This window comes from Ctenopharyngodon idella, chromosome 4 (genome assembly GCF_019924925.1).
Source record: "Ctenopharyngodon idella isolate HZGC_01 chromosome 4, HZGC01, whole genome shotgun sequence".
In the NCBI taxonomy this organism is placed as follows: domain Eukaryota; kingdom Metazoa; phylum Chordata; class Actinopteri; order Cypriniformes; family Xenocyprididae; genus Ctenopharyngodon; species Ctenopharyngodon idella.
In genome coordinates, this window is record NC_067223.1 from 10,242,259 (window position 1) to 10,265,733 (window position 23,475).

Sequence of the window (23,475 nt, forward strand, 5' to 3'; positions counted from 1 at the left end):
AAGTTAGCATTAGCCACCAAACGAACCAACTTGCTTCCAGTTAGGTCTTTTTTGTTGCATATTGAACATTTTGGCAAATAGTAAGTCGTCCGAGTATGCAGAAAACATCATTCACACAGTTTACTGCAGAAACAGAATGAGCAGCAGGCTATGCTAGTATGATAATCCACATGCTCCTGTCAGCTTCCTCTTTCCCCCACCGCTCATTGCCAGTGCAGGATCTGATTTATGAAACAGAGAGGAGCACACAGGATTTCTGTCATACAAGCTTACAAAAGACATACTGTTTCCTGTCTTGTTTCAAACACCCCCACTCTCTATTCATCGCCTGTGTGAGAGAGAGACCGACAGGGACCAAAGTCATTTATGGGGGGAATCTTTTTATTTAAAGGACTTAAAGGATTTAAAGAGATTTAGGGGGCGTTTGCACAACACTGAAAACTTTATGCATTTTGGCCGTTCATTTACATGACAACGGTGTTTTGGCGGCCTGAAAAGCAAGCTTTTCAAATCAAGTTTCAAAGTGCACATTTTAGAAAACGATACCGTTATCATCTCCTCCATTTGTGAAAATGGTGAAGTCATGTATATTACGCGTAATGTTTCTTTACAAAGTGACATCGCCAACTACTGGCCTGGCATGCATAATACAGCGTTTTTAGTTGTTTTTGCGGATCCTTGTGAACGGGTATCGTTTTGACAACGTTGTTGCCTGTATGTGAAAAAAGCAAAGGAAAAACATTTTCATTTTTAGTACAACGTTGTCATTTAAATATACCCTGAAGGAATAAATAGTATAAACAAAATGAATAAGGAATAACGAAAGAATAAGGAATAAACGAAAAACAGTAAAAGAACAAGAATTTATTGTAATCCATTTATACTATTTGCAAATAAAATTTTATTTTAAAATATGTACAATTGGTCATCGTGTTCCTAATATACTAAAACTAGATCCGTTAATGTTTCTTGTCATCACAGTCAATTATGAATTGCATAAATGACGTAAATGATTACGTAAAATTGACTAAAAGTTGAGTAGTCGCCAAATATTTAATGTTTAGCTACTTACATCTAACCTCGCAATTGAAGCCTCACGCTGGAATTTGTGCTCGGCCTCAGCTTCTGTGAATAGTAAAGCCCGACTTCTTTGATTTGACTGGCCATCTCAAACATTTTTGACATTGACGACCACTGAGGAAGATTGTAACTTTTGGTTACGGCCCTGCTGACAGGGACATTAAAGCCAGCTTTAAAGCTGCTAGCCTTCCATCCTCAAGCATGTACTGGTGTGTATTCACATACTCTGTCAAAATGTATTACTTTCCAGCCAAAGACGCCAACTGAGACTGGTCGACTTCGTGTCATTCGCCGTTTAGCATCGGTGCAGATGTACAGAGAGTTTCACATGGACGGTACTATCATACAGACAGCCTCCATCCCTCTTTCCTTTCTCCAAGTACAGTAAAACGAGTCAGCAGGGAAAATAAAACCATTAACCTTTCACCTCTCTGCAAAAATAGCGAGGTCACAAACAGACAGCTGCAGCTTATATGAAGTCTGACTTTAATATCCCCCTGTGTGTGGTGAGGTCCCCCTCTCTCTGCATCTCTCAGATACGGTCTCTTCCTACAACCGACTTCAAACGTCTCAATTACCCTAGGCGTGATGGGAAATATGCTAATGCATAGCACTATCGCTCGCCTGCTGGGAGCTCACCACAGCCCTGCGGTGGGCTTGTTCTGAGCGAGCTCGGAAAATAGGTGCAATTCCTTGCCTTCCGGCCCTCCTCATCCCTTGATTCCTATGTATAAAAGAAAAGCTGAGTGGTCATCGCATTTAGAAAGTTAATGTGTAACATAATCATGCTAAGTGCCTATAGAGTGTGAGACCGCTTCGGCTGCCCGTATTAAAGCGGGTCCCTTTAAATGTGCCGCCTGAGAAATGTGTGAAATCGGCAGAATGGAACCTCAGAAGAAAATGCCGCTCAGCTGGGAATAGAAGAGAGTGAAGCCTTGCTAACTTGCTATTACTCATACTTATGGTTAGGGCTTTGAACAGCCCCCTAAAAGTAACTATTAGCTAAATTTTGGCATGCAACTTATTCTGGATGTGTTACGGACATGAATGCTACCTCAAAAAATGTGCCAAAAGAACAGCAAAAATGTAAATACATTTTCAATATTTGACAGAGATAGACAGTACATTTTAAATTCATGTATCAGCTAAGTTTGTCAACTTATAGCAGTATGCTAGTATAACCCCTCCTGTTCGAACCGCCCGCTCTAAGCAGGACTCGAACCCAGATCCGCAGGCATGGGAGGCGGGCACTCTAACAAAGAGGCTAAAGACCACAGTCGCTAGCGTCAGTGGCTAGTGCCCCTCTTGAGATCAGGGGAGTGAGGTTTACACTAACAGCTCTTACTGGCCAACATCTGTTACACTCACCCCCATCCGGGTCACGGCACCAATGTAACCCCTCCTGTTCGAAACGTCCACTCTAAACGGGACTCAAACCCGGGTCCGCCGGCATGGGAGTCGGGCACTCTAACAAGGAGGCTAAAGACCGCAGTCTCAGTCACTAGAGCGCCTTTTGAGATCACGGGAGTGAGGTTTACACGCACAGCTCTTACTGGCCGATGTCTGTTACACTAGCATATCAATGCTAACAAAGCATATGACTTCATGTGCCCTTTTGCCGTAAAAGTTGATTTTCCAAGTAAATATAATTGTGAATATAAAATAGTCAGACCGTGATATACAGTTGCAATTACAAGAAGTAGTCGCATTTGCAAGATATAAAGTCACACTTTAAAATATAATGTCAATTTGTAGACATTCCCCCGGTTTCACAGACAAAGCTTAAGCCTAGTTCCAGACTAAAATGCATGTTTGATCTATTTTAACTGAAAGCAACTTGCACTGACATATCTTAAATGTTTTGTCTCAAGATGCACACCAGTAATGATTTTTTTTCTTTCCTAAGGCACGTTTATAAAAACTACTTAAATGTCCTAATTGAACTAAGGCCTAATCATGGCTTAATCTAAGCCCTGTCTGTGAAACCAGGCCATAAAATTGCAATTAAGTATTAAATATTATAAGATGGAAATTTGCACTTCCGTGATGAACTAAGATTAATAAAATAATCACAACACCATTGTATTTTTTTATATGTATTTTAATAGGACAATTAATTAATTCTATTTATTCATAGACACTGCACCGGACTAAACAACTGATTTGTATTTTTTTCATTGTTTTTCAATAATTCATATATTTTAATGTCCATAACACAAGCTGTAACAAATTCCAAAGGACCATCGTCACCTGGTAGTCATTTAAATGTACATTATATCACAAACAGGAAGTCTGTTTTAAAAGTCCCCCGTGAATCCTGAAAAAAGAAGAAGAAGAAGAAAAAAAACCCACACATGTTCTCTGTGAGTCTGTGAGCACATGCACTCCGTCAATTCTGCCCTCCAAACAGGAAAAAATAAAATCTCCAAACCTAAACAGATGGTTCTGCCTTTGTCGTTGCCGATCCAGAAAGTAAACTGTGAGACATCAAATGTTCTGTCCATGGAAATTAGGAGAAAAGAAGAAACTGTGATAAATTTCACTACACCGAAGAACAAATTTACAGCACAGGTGCACTAGTAACACTCTCTCTTAGTTTTCTGTTTTCATCTTGATTTCTTCTTCTTTTTTTTTTGTATTTTACAACTGAAATACATTTATAATATATAATCAACACCATCTGAGTTTTAAAAATATGCATTTGTGAGATTCTATTCCCCCAGTAACCCCTTTAATACAAAGCATATCTTTACAAAAGGAATCTTGTTGCATAAGTCACATGGTAAAGCAAGAATGGGTTCAGGCATTGAGCAGGAGGGCAGTGCTGTGTGTGTGTGTGTGTGAGAGAGAGAGAAAGAGAGAGAAAGAGTATGTTTGTGTGTGTATTGAGCAAGGTGCATTAAGAGCTCCTCACCACATCAAATTGCATTGACGTCGGTATAAAAAATATCAACATTATAGACTAAAGTCCAGACATTAAATGGCAGAGAAGAGATCATTCATATTTCAGGTGCACATTTTTTTAATACTATTTAATCAATAATAATAAATTTTGGATAAATCTCACAGATATATTTCTGCACAATTTTGTGCATTGTTTTTAATGACAATTAGGCACCTTACACCCCCAAAACTGTCATTACTGTAATGCAAAATATAATTTATTACTGCAATGATATCATTTACATTTTGAAGGATTTTTATAATCATTATGAAGCATTTCACATTTGTTATAGTACCTTTAAAAATACTGTTACAGTAACGAAAATCATCACTGAGAATGCAAATTACAAAAAATTTAACGCCCAGCTTTGTTACGGTAATGCGAATGTGTAAAGTGTGCTTAATTGTCATTAAAATGTTTTTATATTATTTTTAAAACAATTTTATGCAAAATATAGTTTATTTTCTTTTGATTTTGGTGCGAAACAAACCTGAACATGATTTTGTGAGATTCACGCTTTTAAATTCAACACTAAGCGGGTTTGGGTGATTACAATAATGAAATAATTAATCTCCAAAACAGCACTTAGAAGCTGATTGATTTTCAATATGTCATCAATCACAACTTGATGGCATTATCCAGAAATAACAGCAGGTCTTAGTGAGGATGTTTGCTGATAAAAGTACATTACTTTAAAGGGAAGGCAAAGAAGGGAAAAAAAAAAAAAAAAAAGGTTCTGGGCGGGCTATGCTCTGGTCAGGGCTGGCCCGTTTCACATGTCCACGACAACATGCACAATAATTTTAACAAAGATAATAAATAAGCACATTATTTTTTTTTCACAGTTAACTCGCAAACTTTGGAGTATAAAACGGAATGGCTAGTATTTGAGCTCAAGTCCAAAAGCCTCCACTGTCAGTGTGAGAAAGTCAAATCTATTGAAACACCAAAGGCATTTCCCTTTCCGTTTAGCTTTGCTTTGTACCCATCCACAGAAAAAAGAAGTATAACAAACATCCCATCAGGCCAGTCAAGGAGTGAACACAACATGGGTGGGACAAATAGTGTGAGAGAAGATTTTCTCTGTTTATCACCAGGCCAATCTCTCAGAGAGCAACAAAACAGCTGTTTTCACACACTCGTTGGGTTCAAAAGATCAATACTATATAACTAGGCAAATTATTGACAAGTAAAACGCACATTCTGACAGAGAGAGCCAAACCTTATTGCTCATGCCGAATTGGAAAAAGACAAAGACTTACGCAAATCATGCAAGAGATCGGTCTCGATCATACGAACACAAAAGCAGCCGACCGCACACTCTAGTAGAGCCCAGCTTTACTTTTTTTTAGTATCAAAAGTGTGTGTAGAGCTGTCTAAAAGCTTGTAAAATCCCGCCCCTGCTGGTACACTCCTTATTCTTCCCAAATATCTTGCAATTCCATCAAATTGAAGACAACAAATTCAAAGACACACAATACTGAAAAATCATAGAAGTGGTAACAACCACAATGGTTATTGTTTTCCTCTATGGGTTGAGTGAAAGCCTATTGGACCCCGGTGTGAGTCACATGACATATGGGCCAAAAGGTGTAGCTGATGGAGCTCACAGAGACTGAGAGCTCTGGATGGGAGCTGATTAAAAAAAAGGTCCAGCTATGGCCCATCCTGCTGCAATGCCTCCTCCACTACACTAGGGGGCTCCATCAATCCTTTACGCTGCAGCGTCCACTCGCCAAAAACAAAAACGGATAATGGTCATGGTCTATAATGCTGACACTCTGACAATGTTGCTTTGCAAGAAGTCGGGACAGCTGGCCAAGTCTCCGCCCTCGGGCGTGGTCACGGGAGGGGTGGGCATGCTGATGACAGCGGCAGTGATGTAGGACTGCTCTTCCGAGTTCAGGGGTACCGTCTCCTCGAACTTGGCATTGAGACTGGAGCGGCTGCATTGGAAGAGAGAGGAAGAGAGGGAGGGTGAGAATACAATCCAGCTGATGGGCAAATTCCCCCAGCTGTTGGTGGGAATCATGATAGCGTTTCCCAGAGTATGCTGGCATATGGGGAGTGTCACAACCGGAGCTTTACAGGATTCCAGCAGCGTGAATCACTATGGGAACAATTTCACATACCCAGATCCACACAGAATCGACATATTATACACTACACATTACATACTATGTGACAAACACAACTTATTATGCATGCTAAAAGCTATAAACTGCATAACCATTATACACATCACACTATGCATTACACACTGTATTCCGCATAGGGTGAATTCAGGGTGATTGGGACACTTTTTTCCATTGAGATGACTTGGAAAAAATGTCCCAATCACCCTGATTTCCCTATATCTGCATACTAAATACAGTGCACAAAATACTGCATATTATGCATTGCACATTGCATTCTACACATTATGCATACTACATATATGTACTAATATCCTATGCACTACATATTGTATACTATGCATTACACATGTGCAAACTACACACTGCATAGTATGCATACTATTGCACATTATGTATACTAATTACTATGCACTATACACTGCAAATTATGCACATTATACTAAATTTAACATTTGCATACTAAATACTGTGGAGTACATACTGCATATGCATTACACATTGTATTCTACATATTATGCATACTACATATATGTACTAATATCCTTTCCACATCCTATGCACTACATATCGCATACTATGCATTACACATGTGCAAACTAAACACTGGATAGTATGCATACTAATGCATATTATGTATACTAAATACTATGCACTATACACTGCAAATTATGTACATTATACTTAATTTAATTTTGCACACTAAATACTATGGATTGCATACTGCAAATTATACATTACATATTGTATTCTACATTTTATGCATACTAAATCTATTCACTAATATGCATTTTACATCCTATGCACTACATATTGCATACTATGTATTATGTACTTAATTCTATATATGCATTCAGGATTATATGCACTACACACTACATACTTTTTTTTTTTTTTTTTACATAGGGTGAATTCAGGTTGATTGGGACACTTCCAAGTCATCTCAATGGCAAAAAGTGTCACAATCACCCTAAATTCACCCTATGATCACTAAACTCACTATACTTTTCATTCTACATGCATACTAGATAAGGTATGCACTACAGCTACTGGCATAGCTAAGGGTTATGCATTTCACTGTAATCCACATATGATGAATACTAAATACTATGCACTACATAATATGCATACTAAATCTATGCACTAATAGCTGCATTCTACATCCTATGCACTACATAGGCTATTGAATACTATGCACTTCACACTGGATAGTACACATTATACACCATATTCTACATATGCATTCTAGATATGCACTGCACACTTCATATTATGCATTACACATGATATTCTACATATATATACTAATAATTATAATTCATACTACATTCCACACTGCATACAGTATAATGTGCACATTATAAAATGCACTATGACTTTTTGTATTATTGCTGTTATTGATAAAATATTTTACTTGGCAAGTTAATTTGGATTATGTGGAAATAAAACAATATGCACTAGATCTTCAAGAACTGCTCACCGTATACACCCACACACTATGCAGGCAAAATACAACAAACACACACTCCCCCCTCTGGATAAACCCACCATTTTCATAAAGTCAGTATTATAAACACTTCTAATGAAATAAGAAACCTCTCTGACTCATACATATTCAGACCATAGCCAATATATCATCATATTCCTTCTCCATATGTGTGTGTAAGTGTGCATGAGTGCACCTGTTGCTCATCGGTCTCTCTCTGATCTGGATGGTGCTGAGCTCCTGTATGCTGCCTTTGCGGCCGCCGACCATGTTGGAATTGGGTACGTTGAAGCTCTTGCGCTTGTTTCTGCGCGTGCAGCAGGAGGAAAGACCATGTGGAGATGAAGACATCGAAGAGGAACGCGACATGGACGGCTTCGCAAGAGAAACCTCCATACAGCTCGTCTCATAGGTTTGCTCATCCACAAACTCATGATTCTGAAAGAGAAAAAAGAAACAGGAAGTATTTATCACTTTAAGGATTGATTTTGGTATTTGATTATTATTTTATTGTGGGTAATGATTATTATACTTTGCTCCAAAAAAATTGTTTGAAATTTCATAAGCTTGATAAAACTGTCACTTTGATGTGTTTTTTTAAATAAAACATAATATAATTAATATATACTGATATTAAGAACTAGAATAATGTTTGAAATATACAGTGGTGTAAAGTATTTGAGTAAATGTAATTAGTTACTGTACTAAAAGGAATAGTTCACCCAAAAATGAAAATTCTGCCATCATTTACTCCCCCTCAAGTTGTTCCAAACCTGTATAAAATGCTGTACACAAAGTCAGATATTTGGAAGAATGTTTATAATCAAGCAGATCTCGCGCCCCCATTGACTACCATAAAAGGAAAAAAAAATACTATGGTAGTCAATGGGAGGCAAGATCTGCTTGGTTATAAACATTCTTCCAAATATCTGACTTTGTGTACAGCATTTTATACAGGTTTGGAACAACTTGAGGGGGAGTAAATGATGACAGAATTTTCATTTTTGGGTGAACTATCCCTTTAAGTATTTTTTTACTGAGTATTATAGATATTAGCAACTTTTACTCTCTACGTGACTACATTTTTAAACAAGTATAGTCTTTATTTAAATACATTTGTGATGAATAGTGCAATTACTCATTACATTTTGCATGGCGCCTAACTTTTTCTGCAGCAGTTTATTTCTGCTACAAAAGAAGTGATATTGCCATCTACAGGGCATTGAAGGTACAACATCTTGTGCGTTTTGCCCTTACTCACCCAAACTTGTCAACAAGGCTACTTTACGCAAATGCGAGTGCATTAGCAGGTAGTTGTGAATCGCAGGTATTTCATATATGAGATGAGGACATGCAGCCGGTGATGAGGCCGAAACTAGCACGTCCAGTACAAGTAGGCTGAAACTATTTCATTTTACTTAACATTATTTTATTTATCCGTTATATTGAAGAACCGGATTGGTTTACTTATGCCCTTTCTGAGGACTTGAGCTTAACGGAGACTTGACCGTTTGTAGACGTTTAAGAAGCTATTGTGTCGACCTTGATTTATTGCAATTTTGAGGTGTTCAGTTTTCAATTTTGAGTTTATAAAATAAATGTGTCATTGCTCTCCTCACAAATCAACTGTTTCTTGTTTTTCACTGGCATATTTCTGAGGTGTTGAGGACTAGTGCATCTTTGAGCCTACACTCAGTATGAGTAAAATATTTGAGTACTGTTAAAATCAGATACTCTATGGCCTGGTTTCACAGACAGGGTTTGATTAACCCATCTCAGGATTAAGCCTTAGTTCAATTAAGACATTTAAGTAGCTTTTATAAACATGCCTTAGAAAAAAAAATTTGAGACAAAACAATGGCACTGACATATTTTAAGTTGCTTTCAGTTAAAACAGCTCAAACATGCAGTTTTTAGTCTGAGACTAGGCTTAAGCATTATCTGTGAAACCGGGGGCAAGACTTTTACTCAATTGGTATTGTAATTGGTGACTTGTAATGGAGTCATTTTTGCTGTATCTGTACTTTTACTCAAGTATGGTTTTCAGGTACTCTCCACCTCTGGAAATGGAAACTAAATGGAAACTAACTAAATAAATAAATTCAGAAGTTTACTGCATGCCATTTGTGCACAATCTGTTTTATGTTTTTAGTGCTTTGTCTAAATTGAGTTCTCATTAGATTCAGTAAGTGCTGACAAGAACTTAAATCTCAAATACCTTTGTCTCTAAAACAAATATTGCACAAGCATTTAATAATGTGAGCCAGTAAAAACAAAGATCAGAGGGTGTCCTTGAATCCAGATTTACTGTGGCATTGGCTGTTTCTTAAACATTCCTGCATCCTCAGCAGGGCACTGGAATTTTCCTTTTAAATGTCTCGAGTCTAGTGCCCTAGGAAAGCATGAGTGGGTCACAGTCTGTTCTCTAGACTGTCATGAGACTAGCTGGCAGGGGACAACAGTGGCTGTCATTTTCATGCCAGCGCCTGACTAATGATTTCACTTGAGAGGAAAAACTGCACTTATTTGTGGCAAATTCACATGGGTGCAGAAGAAATCAGGCACTGGTTGATGTTAAAGGTTATAAAATGAAATTTCTGTCCACTTTCACTTGAACTTTTCCCTCTGCCAGAGCTCTCAAATTGTGTTTTATTCAAATGTGGCATGCGAAGAAGCAATTATGCCAAATAGAATTGGTTATCATGTCATAACCGATCATGTCAGCTAATAATGACTCAAATTTCAGTCTGTTCAAAGTTATTTTTAGAAAACTTGGCCTTTTTAAGAAAAACCTGGAAAATAGCAGTTGTACTTGGAAAGTAAGTTGTATTAAATACTTTTATGTACTTTTACATAATACTTTTAAGTAAGTTTTTTTTTTTTTTTTTTGGAACTACAGTGTCTGTTCTTGCACCTGGGATAATATGCCAAACTTCTCCTTTTGTGATCCTATGAGGAAAGAAAGTCATACAGGATTGAAACAACGTGAAGTGGAATATATGATAACAGAAACTTCAATTCCACTTTAAATACAATTCAATACAGACACCTGTTCATTGAACCTTCTATAAGGTATTAAAAAAAACAGCTGAGAAAGAATATAAAATTGTAGAAGAACCTCATTATGATTCTTACAGATGTGCTTAGTGTGCCTTTTAGGACAACTGTATATCAAAAAGGTCAAATAATGACAAAGCTGAATTGCTGAGAAGAGCTTTCAGTTTTCTCCAGAGGTTTCTTACCGTGGTTTTCTCCAAGCAGTGCAGGAGATGGTGATGCTGGGTCTCAAAAGTTGGGTTGGTCTTACATACCAAAGCTTGGCCCGCCTCTTTTGATGCCTTGTGGAGAAACAGAAAACACTGCATATCAACCTATCAGAGCAGAAAGAAACTGAGAGAAAAGACCAATGACAGCAAAGCCTGAATTATCACAATGATCCAGCAATGTTAAGACAATGCTGAGGAACGTTTAATTACTTCATTGTGACAACGGTAGGCTCTAGGTCATTGCCCTGTCCTGTTCTCTCAACATTACTACATTGACGGACAGCTCTAGGTTCAAAAACAGTGGACAACAGAAACAAGAGTATTCTGTGTCTGTAAATGTCTATTGAATTTGTATATAAATAGTAATTATTGAAAAAACAAGCATTTGTCTAAATAAGTGTCTGCTGTATTTGAACCATGATGGCCACCGTACCCAAACTCACTAGAGCCTTAATGAATCACCATGACGCAGTGACCAGGCGAATAGAGCAGGGGTGTCTGATCCCGTTCCTGTAGGGCCAATGTCCTGCAGATTATAGCTCCAACCTCCCCCAACACCAATCCAATCCTTAAGGCTGCATCCAAAATCGTATTCCCTCTGAGTAGGTACTTCTTTTGCGTAATTACTTTGTGACGGTTAAAAAAAGTATGTTCTATATAGTATGAATAGGGATAGTTCACCCAAAAATGAAAATTAAATCTGTTCATAATATAAAGCAATCGAGTCTCTTTGGGAAAAAAAAGAACTTTTTGAAGTTACATAGCTGTCAACGGAGGGACAGAAAGCTCATCAAAAAGATCTTAATTTGTGTTCCGAAGATGAACGAAAGTCTTACGGATTTGGAACGACATGAGGGTGAGTAATTAATGACAGAATTTTCATTTTTGGGTGAACTAACCCTTTAATCCAGTTTCCTACCAGTGTCCATTCACAAATCCTCTCCCGTGGCCTTATGGGATAAAGTGTCCATTGGATGTGCATTTCAGAATCTCGCCTGAAGTAGTAGGTCATCTGGGATACTTTTCGACTACTGTTTTATGAATACTGTGAATTTAGACATACTACTCTTTTCACATACTGTTTTTCACCTACTATATAGTAGGGAAGTATGCAATTCCGGATGCAGCCCTTAATTAGCCAGTTCATACCCCACAGATCATTTATTATAGCTTGTCAAATTTGCCCCTATTTGGGTGTGAGCAAAAACACACCATTTTTGTGTGTGTCCCTTTAAATGCAAATGAGCTGCTGCTCCCTGCCCCCTTTCCAGAAGAGGGCGGAGCTTTAACAGCTCGCGCTTCGGTTGATCATCAACAACAAAGCTGGAGAATCTCACGCAGCCAAAATGACGATTGTCAGTAGCGGTGTTCAGCCTTACATTGTTCAAACCGGAGTCGGACACTGATGGAGAGACTCAGGAAGAAGTTACAACTTTTAGAATGCAACTGGACGTTGCTGTGGAGTTGATTCAACTCATCGACTAGCATGTGTCGTCATGTTAATATTTTGTGCAAATCCAGTGTTGAATTGGCCCTCGTTTGTGAAGCAGTCCGGCATAAAATGATGGCATGACAGCAACACTCTACTACAACAACTCTTCCTCTTCTCTAAAGCAGCCCAGCATGGCCTCGCCCCCTTTGTTGCGTGTTCTCAGGGGCAGGGTTTATGTACATTTTAGGGTTAGTGATGTCACTAACCCCAGGAAGAAGTTTGTTGTAGTCCCTACCAGTCGTCTGTTGTGGTCCTTTAACAGAGAATTCTTTAAAAGAAAATATCTCCCTTTGCATTGAACTTTAAGCATCGTAACTTTGCAGATGTTGTTTATGCTCAAACAGCAACATTACACACTAACAAAAGTTAAAAAAGTGAAATCATAATCAATCACCCCTTTAATTAGTATTAGAGCTAAATTTTGCAGGATAGTGGCCATTCAGGAGAAGGTCTGGATACACCTGGACTAGGGTGCTGCTCACCGAGAACCCGCATCTACAGGCACTCGATCAACATGCCCCATGGTCTCTGCCTCACATTAAACCCCGCCTCCCATTTCAATGCTGGCCAATCAATGACATGCAGCTCAGACAGTGTCATTCCTCCATGTGATGAGTTCTGATGATGTCATGAAGAGAAAGAGAAAGAGTACAGGCCAGTCCGGAGAGAAATTCACTCAAAAATGCATGTTAAAAAATGCATGAGTAGTAGTTGTCGAAAAAAGCAGTTAAAACAACAAGTAGACAAGATACAAAAAGTAATAAAGAGATAAAACCCAAAAGCAAAGTAGTTGAGAGATGGAGAAAAGGGTTGCAGTAAAAAACAGGGGGGGGGCCAGTTGGTATTGGAGCGGATGGGAGTGGCCCCCGCAAGGCCAAGCCGCATGCACCGCACTGCCATTGGACAAGAGGACACACGATTATTGATGGTCTCAAGACCAGCCACCAGGAAGAGGTGCTGGCGTACCCGGTCTAGGTGTGAGAAAGAACGAAAGAGAGTGAGAAAGATAGAAAGAGAGTTAGAGGAACACCACGGAAGCGTTGAATGGGGACAGCCCTGCTGGACCCCGGCCCCCTGGCGGAGAGGTGAACGGCCAGGGGGGAAGAGGGGTCCACATGCACCAGCACCAGCCCATCATGTCACGTTCCAATAAGAGAGACCCCGGCGAATTGGTTTCCACCGTTACCTCCTCCACGTCTGCCAGCATCCCATTGCGTTTGTACTGCAAATAAGCGTTAGCACCACCGCTCTTCGCTGCACGAATTCTAGCAAGCCTGGTTTTCTGTTCAGGTGGACAAACACACGGGTGTTTAGCCTAACACGTCCTCTTCTCATGATCAATGTAGGTGTGAATGTGATTGTGGTGTGACTGGAAGCTTGCATGCTCATGTCTGACATGAAGAATGGCAATGTGTCATGTGTTCTCTGTCTAAAGTTCTTTGATAAAATGAAAATTGTAACAATACCAGTCTTATTGTAATGTGGCTAGATGTATATTACAAAGAGCAGATATTTTGACACCATATATAAAATATATTAAATATTTTTTTTTATAAAATATAAAAATAATAAGTATATATACATTGTTAAAAATTTGGCATCAGTAAGATTTTAATACTTTTTTTAAAATAAAATAAATTAATACTTTTATTCAGTAAGGATTCATTAAATTGATCAAAAGTAACAGTAAAGACGTTTATAATGTTACAAAAGATTTCTAATTCAAATAAATCTTTTGAACTTTTCATTATGGAAGCTTGTTTTCGGCATGAAAAAAAAAAGGTAATTGCGAGATTTAAACTCGCAATTGCAAGTTATAAAGTCAGAATTGTGAGATAAAATGTCAGAATTGTGTGTTATAAAGTCAGAATTTTTCTCGCAATTGCATGTTTTTATCACGCAATTCTGACTATAACTCGCAATTCTGACTTTTTCTCAGAATTGTTTATATCTCACAATTCTGACTTTATAACATGCGATTGCGAGTTATAAAGTCAGATATAAACTCGCAATTCTGAGAAAAATTGTTAGTCTTTTCCCCTCACAATCGGACATAACGCAATTACAAGCTATAAAGTCAGAACTGTGTGATATAAAGTCAGAAATGCGTGTTAATTCTTCTTGCAATTACGAGTTTATATTTTATCACGCAATTCTGACTTTGTAACTCGCAATTCTGACTTTATAACACGCAATTCTGACTTTTTAATCTCAAAATTCTGACTTTATAACTCGTAATTCTGAGAAAAATGTCAGAATTGTGAGATGCAAACTCACAATTGCGAGCAAAAAAGTCAGAATTGTGAGATAAAAAGTCGCAATTACCTTTTTTAATTTTTTTATTTAGTGGCGGAAACAAGCTTCCATATTTCATTCATCGAAGAAACCTAAAAAAATGTATCATAGTTTCCACAGAAATATTAAGTATATATATATATATATATATATATATAATAGAATATTATAAAAAGTATAATATTATATAATAAATATACATGCCATTATTTACAAATATATTTAGAAAATTATGCTAAACTACTATCAAAATTTTGATTCAGCAATTTCAGTATTTCCAGGCTTTTTACTTTATATCTCAGGATAAATTTCCAGAACAAAAACCTGCAATTTGTGTCAAAATATCAGACTGCTATGAATATTGTATTAATTAAAATGTTAACATTTTTAATAAGTAGTTTATTTTTTAATTTTAAGTATTGTAAATTTTAAAGGTACTGTATTGGTATTGACTACTGAAATTTTGGTATTGTTACAAACTTGATTCCCTCTCTCATTTGTCCCTTTTCTATTCTCGTTCTCAGTTAACTGAAAAAACAGACTGTTGTTCTTGGGTGGACTGGTTGTACTGTTTGTGCATGCGCAGAGGGGGACTGGGATATCTGAACTGTTTGTGTCTCCCATGGGATGGCTGGAGTTGAACAGCTAAATTAAGAGAAGACACTCGTCTAATGAGATATGATGTGATGTCACTACGTCTGTGTATTCTGATCACCCCCAGAGGAGAACAGGCTACAGAACACAGCATCTGTTCTTCCTGTGCCTGATCTCATTGGCCAAGTACACACTGCAGCTTAATACAGTTGTGACTCCTCTTATATTAGTGCTCAATCTCATTCTGTAGGCTACACAGAGTTCTGTCATTTAGAAGTTTGATGATGAACAAATAATTTTGTGTAGTATGTACATAACTAATTTAAAAAGCATGAACAATAGAATTATGTTTACTAAATGCTGACAGATGTCGCTAAAATTAAAAGATTTAAACCACATGTCAATCATTGCAAGTTCAGAAGTGACTCCTGTTTTCCGTATGCACATGAAATGATGATTTACGGCAGGAATACTCACAACAAGAAATGACAGATCACAAGGCTCGTGCCATAATAAATTCAAACGTTTGGCTAATGCATCGACTATAAATGTAGTGTGTGTGTGTGTGTGTGCGGACAGCTTATAATGGCAGTCGCTGTGCAGATGGGCTGTAAAACTTGCATTTAAATTTAATTGCGAAAGTAATCAGATTAATTGAGGTTTCAGAATTAATTGAATCGTTTCTTTTTAAATAATCCTGAAGCATCAGGATATGCAAATTCCATCATCACTGATTGGAGCACAGCTACATTCCACTTGCTGCATATTCAAACATCAAACTGTGTGTGTCGCAGCTAAAGTGTTAGATAACAGCATACCCAAAATTATTTTCTTCACTGGTTCCTGGCATAACAAAATTTGAGTATTTAGGAGATTCATTTGTATGGAAGCTTATTTCTGTCACAGGAATAAAATATAATTCTGACTCAAAATTTTGAGTTTATATCTCACAGTTCAACTTTATAAATAACAATTGCAAGTTTATATATCACAATTCTGAGAAAAAGTAAGAACTGAGAGATATAAACTCACAATTCTGACATTTTTAAATAGAATTGTGAGTTTATATATCACAATTCAGACTTTATAACTCACAATTGTGTTTATATCTTACAATTCTGAGAAAAAATGTCAGAATTGAGAGATATAAACTTGCAGTATAAACTTTATTTCTCGCAATTTGGAGATCATAACGTGCAAATTTTGACTTATTTTCATAGAATTCTGAGTTTATATCTCGCAATTCAGTTTTTTTTTCCACGAAATAAAATTAAAAAGGTAATTGTGACTTTCTGTCACAATTCTGACTTTTTTTCTCACAATTTCGAGTTTTTCATCTCACAATTCTGTCATTTTTAAAAAGAATTGTGAGTTTATATCACAATTCAGACTTTATAACTCACAATTGTAAGTTTATATCTTACAATTTTGAGAAAAAATGTCAGAATTGAGATATAGACTCGCAGTTCTGACTTTATTTTTCGCAATTTTGAGTTTATAACTCGCAAATTTGTATTTTTTTTCACATAATTCTGAGTTTATATATATATATATATATATATTTACCACGGAATAAAATAAAAAAAGGTAATTGCGACTTTCTGCCACTTTTTCTCGCAATTTTGAGTATTTCATCTCACAATTCTGACATTTTTTTAAAACGAATATCACAATTCAGACTTTATAACTCACAATTGTGAGTTTATCTCTTACAATTCTGATAAAAAAATGTCAGAATTGAGAGATATGAAATCACAGTTCTGACTTTATTTCTGGTAATTTTGTCTTTTTCTCACAGAATACAGAGTTTATATCTTGCAATTTAGTTTTTTTTTCACCACGGAACAAAGGTAATTTTGACTTTCTATGTTACTATTCTGACTTTTTTCACCCGCAATTGCGAGTTTATATCTCACGATTCTACGTTTCAGAACTGCGAGGGAAAAAATTGGAATTGTGAGTTATAAACTCAGAATTGCAAGAAAGAAAGTCAGAATTGTAAGATAAAATGTCGCAATGACTTTTTAAATATTTTACTTAGTGGTGGAAACAAGCTTCCATACACATACATTAAATATACCCTAAACTTTGCAGTGTGTATGTGGCCGTTTTTTCTTTTATTCTATTCTGAATCTCTCTCCTAATTTCTTTATATCTCCCATTCTCAAAGTTTCTCTCTGCCTGTCTGTCTTGTTTCTGTGTGTTTGTGTTTCTGTCTGCTGTGTTGAAGTACGGGATGAGATCTGGGCATGCACTAGAAATGATGGTTCCACAGAGACCTGCAGTTAACATACCATCGAGACACACACACCACTCAGCGTGCAGACATCTGGGTCACAAGCACATTGTGCCAAGTTGTATTAAATACTATCCCAGCGTCATTTTTCTGTGTTTGTGTGTTCGTGGTCCTGTCAGGCTCTAATCTCTTTGCCACAGCCAGACCTGCTTGCATTTCAAGAGAACATCTACATTTGAGCGCAGCTCCGTTTAGCACCGTGAGGTCAGAGGCTGTGGACCCACGCTGGTGTACGGTACCTTTTGGGCACGCCGCTTCTCTGCCCGTTGACTCTGATGGTAGATCCGACTGAAATTGGACACAATGACAGGAACGGGAAGAGCGATCACCAACACGCCACTCAAAGAGCAAATAGAGCCGAAGATCTTCCCCATGATGGTCTTAGGAACCATGTCTCCATATCTGTAACACAGAAAAAGAGAGAGTCACAACATAGATATGACTCAGTGGCAACAGTTCAGAGACAAATCCGATGATGGAAAGCAGAAACCTTTAAAAAAAATCTAGTTTGAAGAAATTCACAATACAAAAATGCAAAGATGCTGATTTAATCACTCTAAAAATGTCAAGTGGTGTAACCATCAAGCAAAATAATATATATTATTATTAGTAGTAGTAGTAGTAGTAATATTAGTATATTAATATTACTATTATATTAGTATACATTTAAAAAATACCAAAATGTCAAGTGGTGAAACCATCAAGGAAAATATTATACACTGAACAAAATTATAAACACAACACTTTTTTTTTTTGTCCCCATTTTTCATGAGCTGAACTCAAAGATCTAAGACTTTTTCTATGTACACAAAAGGCCTATTTCTCTCAAATATTGTTCACAAATCTGTCTAAATCTGTGTTAATGAGCACTTCTCCTTTGCCGAGATAATCCATCCACCTCACAGGTGTGGCATATCAAGATACTGATTAGACAGCATGATTATTGCACAGGTGTGCTTTAGGCTGGCCACAATAAAAGTGCAGTAAAAATGTGCAGTTTTACTGTATTGGGGGGGTCCAAAAACCAGTCAGTATCTGGTGTGACCACCATTTGCCTCAGGCAGTGCAACACATCTCCTTCACATATTTTTTTTTCTTTTTTTTTTAAAACATGAATATCAGAGTGTACAAAGATATTTTTTCAAGGATTTTTCTTTCATCTAATATCACATTTTTCTTTTTTTTTTTTTTTAAAGTGTCACAATATGACCTTAAAAACATACTGACAGTCATGAGGGTCTACATGGGTTTCATCTGTGATATTTCCGAACAAATTTGCTTTTATACCAAAGTTTTTATCTTCAAGAATTTCAGCCTTTCAATGGGACTTTTTCTGTATTAAAATCTCAATCAGAGCAACTACATATTTTTCCCCTTCAAATCCCACATAAAATATCCAAATTAATTTTAATTAAAAAATGTTCATCATAAAATAAGTTTATTCAAGTCATTGCTTATATAACATATTTTTGAATAGCTTAATAGTTCCAGGCAAAAAATGCCATCACGTCACTGCCCCCGAAATTGCAGAAATATTTTACATCTTCACAAGCTGGTTTTATTTCTTACTTCTGTCGCCTTCATTTCCACCAGCTCAGGTGATTTCATTTGGTAAAAAGAAATGGAAGACAGCACTAGGGGGCACTAGAGAACCATACAGCATGGGGAAAATGTTCACTCTCCAATTTTGTGTGAAAATCTCTTTTTTTTTTTCTATATTTGACCGCAGGCTTTTTTCCTCATAAAGCCCTAACATTCTCAAACTTTTAACTCGATGTTAAAAAATGACTGTTCGCATGTGGTGGGAAGACTGCATGTGTGTGTGGGCTGAGTTTCATGCTACGAGATCAAGTTCTCTGACCTACTTTCCCAACTCTCAATTTAAAATTACATTCAAATAATAACCATTACTATGATCCAAAACGCTCATATTCCACACATCATTCTAAAATGGCATTCATGTGAACATGCTGTCATGAGAACACACAGTACTGGCACGATTTCATTCTTGTTCCAACAAACACAGACACACACACACACACACACACACCCCTTCTGTTGTACCACCTCCTCTTCATCTTTTTAAAGCAAGGCCAACGCATGACAAACCAACTCCGTCACTGGCATTCGGAAGACGATCTGCCTTTAGTCAACAGATTGATGGTTCATCTCATCAGTCTCAAAGCTGTCATTCAAACAGCATCACTTTAAAATGTTGATAGGGATGTATACTACTTGCACTTGCATAAAAAGTCTCATGATATTACCATGATTTTAGACATTTACCATGGTAAAACTAGAGTATTCTTTGAAGGACATTCACATATATTCATTTAGTTGATACTTTCATCTAAAGTGGCTAACAAATGAGGGACATCGCCAGCAAGTAGCATGTAAATACATTCAAATATTGTAATCATTCGGTACCATGGTAAGCGTAGATGCCAGTTTTTCCTCAACATGAGCCAAGATCAGAATTGACTGTTTGCCTTCAAAAAAACATTGGGGCTACATTACATACAGTAACTACACCTTACCTGAATGGAAAATAGTTCAGAGTTACAAAGTAAGCAAGTATACATATTCACAATCTCATTTGACATACACTGTGCTCCATTTAAGTTGAATATTCATGTTTGTGAATCTGAATAACAACAATGTATAAACATCTTAAAGGCACAGTTCACCCAAAAATAAATTGTCATCATTTACTTACTTTCATATAGTTTCAAACCTGTATGTTGGTTGCATTTAAAAGATCAAATTTGCAGTTACAATAAATAACGTGGCAATTACAAGAGACAAAATTGCGAGCTACAAAGTCGTATTGTAAGATATAGAAAATAATTACTTTTACAATTCGCAATTACGAGATACAGGAAAGTCAAAATTGTGAGATGTGAGATTACATTGTGAGAGATAGTCTTAATTGTGATAGGTAGTCACAGTTCTAAGAAATAAAGTTGCATTTATGAGAAATTGTTGCATTTATGTGATATAAATTTGCACATATGAGAAATAGTCGCATTTCCAAGAGTTATGAAGTTACAGTGATAGAGATTATATGACATTATATGACTGACAGACTGCAACGGTTGGAGTTAAAAATCATAATTTGTGTTCTACTGAAGAAACAAAGTCACCTTCATTTTTGGGTGAACTATCCCTTTAATATGCTTTAAGACAAAACCATGTGCAAATTCATATGTCAACACCATTGCTGAGTATTTTCTCCTCAAAAGTGCAGTGAAAAAAGACAGTCTCAAACCCGCAGTTTGAAATCACTGGTGTCTGTGATGTCACAAACTAGCCTGTAACCAATCGCGTTAACGTGCCAGCGGGCTTTAGCATATCATTAACAGCGAACTAGCAGGGGAGTCTCGAGAGAAGCCAGGTTATCCCGGCTACAATGCTCAACGCTGCCCTTAACAGATTTCAGACAGAGCGTGAACACAAATAAGCATGCAACCGTTTGAAATCAGCTGTCAAATGTACCGAATTGAGTCAAAATAGTCTTGGTTATTGGACCCGCAGATGAACTACATGCCTTTCTCCACTGACGTTCTGAGTTGTTCAAAGCCTTTGTAAGTATACTGATTGTTAGAAGGCAGCTGACTGACTCTGACATGGCGAACGGGAACATGGTTTGTGTAACGTTAGCAGCACATTATTACCTGTTTGATAACATAGTCAAGCAAAAGGCTAATCATATTAATTTCTGTTATGTGTCCAATGTTGTAAAGAGCGATACCATTGTGCAGTGTTTACCTCAGTAAGTTGAGTTAATCTCTGAGCTGGTGTGAGTAAGTGGAGGCTGGGCTAATTTGCATATTCATTGATCCGAGTATACTAAATGAGGCAAGGGTGTAGAGTTACATTCAAGCTATTTTAAGGCATGATAAAAAAAAAAAATTCGCAGAAAAAAACATTTAAATATGTAATTTTGGTGATCAAAGATGAGTTTTAAGGGATACAATTATTACCTACAGGGGGACTTTAAAATATCTCTGTCACTTTAAGATGAAAATGCATGTATTGAATAAACATCATGGTGATGTACATGTGCTTCAACGGTCAGTGTAGTGTTTTTGAAATACACAAAAGAGCTGTGCATTTGCTTTGCTAACTTCTTTCTGCGCTCATCTCCTCTCAAAGGACATATGCTATGATTTAAAAGAATTAAAAAGTGAAATAAATTAGCATTGTGAGTTTCTGAAAGCAGTGCCGTAACGGTGCTGAGAGGCTTCCGTGCTCTAAGTGAAGGATCTAATTGAATTACGGCGAAGAGAATATGAGCTCAAGGGGCCCGATGCGACAAAGCCTCAAAAGACTGAGCCATAATTACGGACGGCACAGAGTCGACTTCTCCAATTAAACGGCTGTAATTAAATATGCCAGCAAGAGAAAAGGAGAGAAAGACAAGACACGCAAAGAGTTAAGAGGCTCTCGTTTCTGCTCTGTACTGTGGCTGACATTATCGACGGTACTGACCCAGTCATTCAGAGCCCTGAAAAATATCCATATTAATGGTCGCATGAGCTATAGCGGTATTCATGACTGATCAATAGAGAGCTTTGTGATCCCCTGCACCGACAGACAATAGACTCATTATAAGAGACCAATAAAGTCCCTTGTAGGCAATTACCCTCATAATTAGATTTGTGTACATGATGAATATGTCAGCCACTAGCTGCTAATCCAAATCCGCACACTAAGCTGTTATTTGCAAAGTGTGTGTGCTCTCTCTGAAGCGTCGAATTCAGATGCTCCACGGCCAGCCTGAACGTAATAAAAGACTTTGACCTTGCAGTGTGTCAGTCAGGTGTGTGCGTGAAGCGAACTAGGGGGGACGGCAAGGACTCTAACTTGCTCTATGCGTTTGTCATTTCCTTGCTGCTCACTGTCCAGTACTGTTACGTATGACAGCATCCCTATTAACCCAGCCGACCTGTACTGGCCACTCGTACACACACACACACACACACACAGAAAACTGAGCAAATTACTATAGTTTAGAACATCACACACACTTCACTGCAGCACTATACAATAAAAGACAATCACAAACAAATGTATGCATTGGTAAACACAAGTCAGGAAGTTAATTTTCTAGAGATCTTAGAGATTTTATATATTACAATTGTTTATATATTACAAATTCATATAACATAAATGCCAATTTCTTGTAATCGAACCCTTATTTCTCAGAATTCATCTTATAATTGCGACTGTCTCTCAAAAAGTAACTTTATATCTCACAATTGCAACTTTTTTCTTTTGATTGCGACTCTCGTAAATGCAACATTATTCTCGTAATAGCAACTTTATTTTACAACGGCAACTTTATATCTCACAATATGTCTTTATAGTTTATAATTTTGTTCTTCGTAAATCATATCTCGTAAATATGACTATGTCTTACAATGTGACTTTATTTCAAACTCGGAGTGTCTATTTACATTAAGTGCAAATAGCGTCCCTTGTTGGCAAATGCTATTTACACTAAAAAGATGCATAGAATTCAACATCTTCAGTGGCACAGCAGTAGAGAGTAAGTCTTGCAGACCTGGCTTTTAACAAGATCGACGCGGATTCGAATCCGCCTTTGCCGAGCTTGCATTTATTTTCAATAAAAATGAAAATAATGTTCTAAAAGTGGAAATAAACTGCGAACGAGTGTTTTATAATATTAAAATTGTTTATTGGGTAGGGTTAGAAGAAGGAAGAGGGAGGGTTTTTATTCTCCCAATAAGGCAGCATCTATTTAATAATTTTAATAAATATAATCATTTCTACTCTATGATATTATAGCATCCTGTTAATGTACAAAAATACTGAGGTGCAAATAGTATCTGCCAATATAAAGTATAGATAGCATCTAATTGCT

General features: G+C 37.0%; 1 protein-coding gene across 4 annotated transcripts in view; it reads right to left on the reverse strand.

The window, feature by feature from the left end:
- Positions 1-3,160: 3,160 nt before the first annotated feature.
- kcnd2 (potassium voltage-gated channel, Shal-related subfamily, member 2) overlaps positions 3,161-23,475 on the reverse strand; it is a 128,088-nt gene continuing 107,773 nt past the window's right edge. Inside the window, exons 3-8 of one of the 4 annotated variants that reach the window (XM_051890071.1) lie at positions 17,828-17,990; positions 13,590-13,685; positions 10,888-10,983; positions 10,560-10,594; positions 7,842-8,083; positions 5,822-5,970 (exon numbers count right to left, since the gene is read on the reverse strand). In XM_051890071.1, the coding sequence (XP_051746031.1) occupies positions 7,849-8,083; positions 10,560-10,594; positions 10,888-10,983; positions 13,590-13,685; positions 17,828-17,990 (625 nt within the window). In that variant the 3' untranslated portion in view covers positions 5,822-5,970; positions 7,842-7,848. Of the gene's footprint in view, positions 5,971-7,841; positions 8,084-10,559; positions 10,595-10,887; positions 10,984-13,589; positions 13,686-17,827; positions 17,991-23,475 lie in introns of all 4 variants that reach the window. The other 3 variants (XM_051890069.1, XM_051890072.1, XM_051890070.1) reach the window with 3 other exon arrangements.